The following is a 7,536-nucleotide window of genomic DNA, read 5'->3' as shown; positions in this document are numbered from 1 at the left end:
GAAATTTACCGATAAAATAAAAATAAATATTGCCCCCGAGGAGTCAATACAGCATAGCGTCGAGCGCCCTCTACTGTCCAGCTTCTCCCGCACGCACTCTTCTCGCAATTCTTCACATTCCATTACGCGCCCGCCTCAATCTGTCGCTCTCTCCTCCTCCCATTGGTTGTACTCGCCTTTGGCGCTCAACTCAGCTCATGTCGGGCTGAACCAACTTCCAACAAGGAGGGGGGTGAGATACGGATCTCAGTGTGCGGCTCTCCGCGAGTCTCGGAGTATCGCAGGCAGAGTGGCATCTTCGCCATTATACGCGTGGACGGCGTTACTGCCCCATTGCCACTCACGGCCTGTCCCGTGCTTTCCCCTCTCCCCTTCTTTCCGCGTGTCAAGTGGTACGTTCCGCGGCGAACGAGAGGGGGAGGCCTTGCCGCCATTTTGTCTGTGAGGGCGAGGGGGTGGTCTCTGCATCGTCGCCAGGAGAGGGGAGGCCGCCGCCATCATCATCATGTACATCAAGCAGGTAAACCTGTCTGGGTGGTGTGTCCCCCGTTGTTGCGAAGCGGGCTTTCCGTCACGGAACAGGGAAGGCGGGTTCATCGGTGACTGGCGGAGGCGGGTTGTTGTCGGCGGCAGAGAACGGAGGGTCCGGGAGGGGGCGGGGCCCAGGCGCTGACTGCGGGGCGGCGAGTGACAATTTCGGGGTTCGGGCGGCTTCTGCTTGGAAGGGTTGCACGGGGAGGCCGCGGCCCGGTATTGCACCGCGCAAGGCTGCGCTTGTGGTGGTGGTGGTGGTGGATCCTCCTCCTGCTGCAGGGAGGAAGGCCCAGGCGGCGAGCTCGGCTGCTGTCTCAGTTGGTGTGAGGATGAGGATGAAGAAGATGAAGGCAGCAGCAGGAGGCGGCGGCGGCTCGCCCTGCTTAGCTTGCGGGCGAAAATGAATGGCGGGGAAGGAACTTGAGGCTGGCAATTCTGTGTCCGCTCGGAGTTGCCGTTCAGAAGTCCTCCTGCCCGCTTCGAATGAATGCTCGTAGTCGGTGCGGCTGGCTTCTCTTTCCTGCCTTAGAGAGGGTGGGATGCCCGCACAATCGCCCCATTAGTAGGCTTTGCTCGGAGGGAGGTGAGATTTACTTTGCTGCTGAAGATAACTGGTTTTACCGACCCAGAGCACCCCGTTGTATCTGGATTACCTTTCCGTTCGTTTGCCCCCATCCAGCCTAGCACTGGCTCCGGACACCAGCTGTCTCTCTGGGTATTGGTTGACTTGGGAAATAGATAGCACTGGCGTATTGTCGGCGCTGCAGCTGTAGATGGCCTCTCCCAGCGGTTTCATGTATAGCAGGGCTGCACAACTCTATCTCTCCTGCAGATGTTGGGCTACAACTCTCATCACCCCTAACTATTGGCCCTGCAAGGTTCCACATAACAAGGTTATGTGGTGTGGGTGTACTTCCAGACTTGATGCTCAACAAGTACTGGGTGGGTGGAGAGGGAGCAACTGGGGTGGGCAGGCCAATCTGATCCTCCCATCACATGTTCCATAAATGTCTCCATAGACCTAGCATTAATGTGATACACCACTTGATGCATATAATTCTGCCTTAATTCCCCATGCATATTCCATTGCTGAAGAAAAGTTTTTGAAAGAAATCTATTCTGACACAAAGATATACATGTTGCTATTTTATCCGCTTGACACCAATGTAACTACAGTGGAAGAAGTTTTGTAGTACAGTGGATCTTGTAAATCTCTCAGACAAAACATCTTTTGTTCTGCATTTATTGCAATATGTGCTTGGAAGGAAGGCTTTAGTGCAACATTGCATCCAAATAGATGGGTACAAATGAGTAGGAAAGGAGACCATGTTTTTCAAGGGAGTGAGGTTACTGGTGGGGAAAAGATGACCCTCATGCCATTTATCTCCACTCCAAGTTCTACAGTGGTGCAATCCTGTGCATGTCTATCACCTGGATCACCATAGCAGGATACTACATAAGATGTACCAGCTTACTGGTACTCTTAATGGTATTAGCTCTCTCACAAAAGTCATGGTAGTCCCTTGCACATCATGGCCATGTGAAGAGCAAAATCACTAACAATTTTAGTGGCTTTGCAGTGATTTAATCATTTTGCAGTGATCAAATCATTGCAAAAGCCATTACAGCCACTGCATTGGGTTAAATCATTAGTGCAAGCTTTACTCAGTCCTGACTCTCAAGTGGTTCCTGTCCTCTACTTACATTGAAAGAAGACAACACATTTACTTGAAATGAGAATACTGGATATGGGAGGCATGGTAGCTCCTGGGCTTATCTGAAGTTGCTTTCCAGGTCTAGCGGCCCTCCCTTCCCACACATCTGACTGGTTGACTGAGAGGGAGCAAGGTTGCACCACTATTATTTTCTTTCCTTCAGGTGCTTAGAGTTGCTTTTACTTTATCTTCTATTAATTTATTTCCAGTTTCTTCCTCCACAAAGTAGCCTCTGTTGTTCTTCTGCCTTGTAGCAAAATTCTTTTAGAATTCAGTGATTTTTTAAATTTTAAACCCCTTATTCTGTTGTGAATTTTTTCTGCAATTGACCTGCTTCCCCAAGCATCAAGCTGGTAACTCCCAGAAAACTAGCTGCCAGAAACCATGTCAGGAAAAAAGTAGCTCCCACAAGCCTTGTCTGCCCACCTCTCCTGTAGATGATATCAAAATAATCTGAAAGATTTTGTGTTGACTTCAGTTGTTTGTTTCAGGTGATCATCCAAGGGTTTCGAAGCTACCGAGATCAGACTATCGTAGATCCGTTTAGTTCAAAACATAATGTCATTGGTAAGTTACTGTAGTGTGATTTTTGTGATTAAATGTGTATAACTTAAGTAAATATCATGTTGGAAAAAAATTTTCATGAGTATTTTATCTATTTATCATATTTATATACTGCCTGTTATATGTCTCTCGTTGCATGATAGAATATTATTAGTTCTTGATTACTAAAGTGATTGCTATCCAAAGTAAATACATAGATTCTCCATAATGAGAACAGGTGTCTCCACAAAGTTGTTGGGTGAAAGGAGAAAGTCTTCCACACCATAGCTCAGTAATGGGTAGAATTCCTTCTAGGGCTTTTCATCTGTCAGTTGGCCATAGCTCAGAGCAACCTTTTGTCCTAACCAGTACTTATGCCCATAGACTGAAATGCCACACAGTTCCAGAATGATAGACAGGGCTCCTATGTCGCTGTAGTGTAGTGGATGGACTTTTGAACTAGGAAACCAAGCTCAATTAACAGCTCACCTTTGGAACTCACTGGGAGTTGCTGGTCGCTGTTTGTCAGCATAACTTGTCTTGAAGGGTTGTTTATGTAGATAAAATAGAGTGGCTAGAAGGAGATCATATATCTTAGAGAGCACCTTCTTCTGCATGATCCCCACCGCACATTAAGGTCATCTGAGGAGGTCCATCTTCAGTTACCAACAGCACTTCTGGTGGCGACTCAGAAGCGGCTCTTCTCTGTAGCTGCTTCTGAGTTGTGGAATGCACTCCCGGCAGAAATCCATAATTTGAATTCATTATTGGTTTTCAGCAGAGCCCTTAAAACCTGTTTGGCCTGGTCCTCCAGGGTTATAAAACTGTTGTAAATGTTTTAATTGTTAATTGATTTTATGTTGTTTTTATAGTTTTTAACTGTTAATTGTTTTTAATTGTTTTTATTTTAATTTAAATCACCCTAAGCCATTTTTGGAAGGGTGATATATAAATCGAATAAATAAATATATATATCATATTATGTCCTAAAATTTGTATTAAACCCTAACAGTTTCAAGAACCTGAATGTGCAGTTATCTTGTGTGGAAATGGACGCAGGAGCGGTATTCCCATTGTACCTTGCCCAGCTCCATAACTTTTCTGTCCAATTACATGCTGCTCCAGCTGTATTTCTCCTCTTGGGCAGCTAGAGGAAGGCTACAATCTTTCACATGATATTCTCTATCAGGCACTCAGCTCAAAGTTATCTATGTGACAACTGCAATGGAAGATTCCATCATTGAGTTTCTATAAATTGACAGGATTATACCAGTAGGGGACTCATGAAGAACTAGTTATTTTCTTAAAATAGTTTTCCTTTTATCGGGAACATAGATACTACTAGAACCACTAATTTTTTGCTGATATATTCCATTCTAACGGGACAAACCAGGTCATGTGACCTTGAATGTATCTAGAAGGAGAGTAGTAGCAAGCTGAGAGATGCATGCACTCTGGTGTTGTATTCTTCTCAGATAGATTGCAGAAGTGGAAAATTACGATCTCATTACTGGAGAATGTCATCACCCATTGCTTTATTAAAAATTAGGTACTTCCCATACATTAATGGGATATAGGTGTAATAGTGTTCAGTCCTTTAACTTTTTCATTGTCACTTTTTGCATAAAGTTGTCTCTGACTCTTCTTAAAAATAAAACTCTCAAAAGTATTTAGTTCACCAAACTATAACATTTAACATGAATTAATGTGTAACTTTCAACTTTGATTTTTAGTGGGCAGAAATGGTTCTGGAAAAAGCAACTTTTTCTATGGTATGTTCAAGCTTCTTAGTAACATGAATCAGAGATACCAGTTTACTGTCTCAAACCCTTTTTTTTAACTGTTGATCCAAATTGTACATTAGTATAATGGAAATATGTATAATAAACCTTTTGAATTTCTGCTCTCCATTTGTATTGTTTAGTTTCAGCAGGGAAAATGTATATACTAAAACTGAGCATATGTAGTTCTTGAAGCTACATGCCAAATAATGTATTTTGTTACACTGAGTAGTCTATTATGTGAGATTGCAGTTTTTGCTTTAATACTTATTAAATCTTGCTTTTATAATTCTTGAGTCTGGCAACACTTAGAACAGTACAGGAGAACCCCGTTATCCACGGGGGTTCTGTTCCACAGGGGGCACAGATAGCGAAACCACGGATTATGGGGCATTAGGGATGGGGGTAGGTTCCTGAAGCAGTGAAAAGGGGGGACAAAAAGGACTGAAAGTGGGGGAAGCTCCCTTTCGTGCTCTGTGTGACCCCCAGCTGTCCAGTAATGTCCCCCAAGTCCAAAATCGTGGATTTCCCCCCATGAAAAATCATATTTTTCCCCTCTTCTCCCCCTTCACCCAACAAGCCACAAAATACCTCCTGCCCTCAAAATGGTGGGCAGAAATCACCTTGGAGGTAATTTCCACCCACCTATAACCCTTGGATATGTGAGTCTTAACCCTTTTAATTGCAGGATCTTTTTGCGTATACCAAGGTTGGGTGGCAGTTGCCCAACTGCAGATGCTGGGTCCACAATTAACAAGGTTTGCCTGTACTTCCCAAACTGTGCTGCAACAGAACTGCTAGGGTATTGCAAGAAATTAATTAACAGGTATTAATGTTTTAGAACTCATCACTTTAAAGAATGATAGGCTGAGTGCAATCTGCAGCTGTTTATAAAGAGATTATATGGTTCAGGGATATACTATTGAACTGAATCCTACACATTAGTGAAGATACTTACAGTACCTCTTTCATTACAGCAATTCAGTTTGTCCTCAGTGATGAGTTCAGTCATCTTCGTCCTGAGCAAAGGCTGGCTTTGTTACATGTAAGTTAAGATAACTGATGTATGGAAGCAATCTGTTGTAAAATGGGTAATTGAAATAATGTGTGTTGTGTTTTAGTCGTGTGTATTGAAACTGTGTTCCACCCCTTAGTAAAGTCTCTTTAAAGTCTATATTTCAAAATAGAATATTTACTTTTTAACAAAGACATAATTTCTGATTTTGTAAGAAGAGAAATGGAAAACTCACATAAATATAAAGCACTTGCATGTTTAAAATAAAATGATGTACTAAATGAACATGAAGGAAATCATGGTTAGAAAATTTTTAAAACAGCTTGGATTAATATAATGTTGTTTATCTTTCTTTAGGAAGGCACAGGTCCTCGTGTTATTTCTGCTTTTGTGGAAATTATATTTGACAACTCGGACAACAGGTTACCAGTAAGTTAAATATATTGGCTTCTTATTTGGTCACTTGTTGTTGTGTTGTTTGGTTTAAATTAATATGTAACTATGATAAACTGTCCTGATTATAGATCCTGCCCCAGGATATTTACAGTATTTCTTTTTGTATTCTTAAGATTGATAAGGAAGAAGTATCTCTTCGCAGAGTCATTGGTGCTAAAAAGGACCAGTATTTCCTAGACAAGAAAATGGTGACGTAAGTGCCATTTCCTCTCCTTTTAAACCAAGCCTGGCTTGAATAGAGACTTGTGTAAGGACACTGGCTGACAGCCTGACTAATGAAGTGCTTTTGCTTCGAGGGGGCTGGAGGGGTGTGATGGAAGCAACTCTCTCTGCTTCCCGGCATGAGCATAGTTGCACATGAGCCTTTAGACTCCAGAGCACTGCAGTCTGGAAGGGCTCAGCGAGAGTAGATACACATTGCTGGGGGTTCTGGTGAAAAGCCTGCCCTATCCCAACACCAAAAATGGGAATTAGTGAGTGGAGCTGGCCATGCCAGAAGTGCTCACCTCTGCCAAGTGCCGGAGAGATGGTACAGTTTCTTTGGAATCGGAAATTTGGGCACACAGCCCTAGTAAATGCCTATTTTATATTTTATTATTTATTTGTTCTATCTTGGTTTTTTTTCTTAAACTGCTTTGCAAACTTTTGTTGAAAAGTGGTATATAAATAGTGGTAGCTATGGGAAAATAAGGGAGAGGTCACATGATACCATTTACTGCTCAGTCTGCTGGTGGTATTTTTGTTCTCAGAATAGCAGTCCATTCAAGTCTAAGCAGCATGGTGTTGGGGCATGTTTGTTGACAGCAGCAAAATGTGCCATAGTGCAGGTTTTGAGGATGAAGCAAATTCTTTTTGCTTCATTGATTTTATACAAGTTTTAGTCCTAATAACAAGAAATTAGCCATTAGACAGTGATAGTAAGCAGGGTCCACCCTGGTTTGCATTTGAATGGAAGGCTACATGTGAGTACTCTGAGATATTCCCCTTGGATGGGGCTGCTCTGGGAAGAGCATTTGCATGCAGAAGGTTCCAAGTTCCTTCCCTGGCATCTCCCAAGATAGGACTGAAAGAGACTCCTGCCTGCAACCTTGGAGGAGCCACTGCCAGTCTGTGATGACAATACTGAGCCAGATGAGCTAATGGTCTGACTCTATAGAAGTCAGCTTCCTATTTTCCTATCCTTAAACTGCAACTTGTCTGCAAATACTATTTTTTAAAAGTCAGTTTAATGTCTACATCTGAAGAAAGGAGACTAGTTATTAATTTTGTCTCATATTTGAATTATTTGTTTTATTTTGAATGAGCACAATTGAAAGGCTTACTGTTTGCAAATTTATTTCCAGGAAAAATGATGTGATGAACCTCCTTGAGAGTGCTGGGTTTTCTCGCAGCAATCCATACTATATTGTTAAACAAGGAAAGGTATGATGAATAGCTACAATAAGGGTATTCACAAGACCAGGAGGTGGGACAGATGGGCCAGCTAGGGGAA

General features: G+C 42.6%; 1 protein-coding gene across 1 annotated transcript in view; it reads left to right on the top strand.

The window, feature by feature from the left end:
• Window positions 1-258: 258 nt before the first annotated feature.
• Window positions 259-7,536, top strand: part of SMC3 (structural maintenance of chromosomes 3) — a 42,654-nt gene continuing 35,376 nt past the window's right edge. Inside the window, exons 1-7 of the mRNA XM_053308528.1 lie at window positions 259-520; window positions 2,741-2,816; window positions 4,526-4,564; window positions 5,551-5,618; window positions 5,946-6,017; window positions 6,158-6,237; window positions 7,388-7,466. Of these exons, the coding sequence (XP_053164503.1) occupies window positions 506-520; window positions 2,741-2,816; window positions 4,526-4,564; window positions 5,551-5,618; window positions 5,946-6,017; window positions 6,158-6,237; window positions 7,388-7,466 (429 nt within the window). The 5' untranslated portion in view covers window positions 259-505. The remainder of the gene's footprint in view (window positions 521-2,740; window positions 2,817-4,525; window positions 4,565-5,550; window positions 5,619-5,945; window positions 6,018-6,157; window positions 6,238-7,387; window positions 7,467-7,536) is intronic.

The sequence above is a fragment of the Hemicordylus capensis genome, chromosome 3 (assembly GCF_027244095.1).
Source record: "Hemicordylus capensis ecotype Gifberg chromosome 3, rHemCap1.1.pri, whole genome shotgun sequence".
Classification (NCBI taxonomy): domain Eukaryota; kingdom Metazoa; phylum Chordata; class Lepidosauria; order Squamata; family Cordylidae; genus Hemicordylus; species Hemicordylus capensis.
This window is presented reverse-complemented; position numbering and strand designations above follow the sequence as displayed.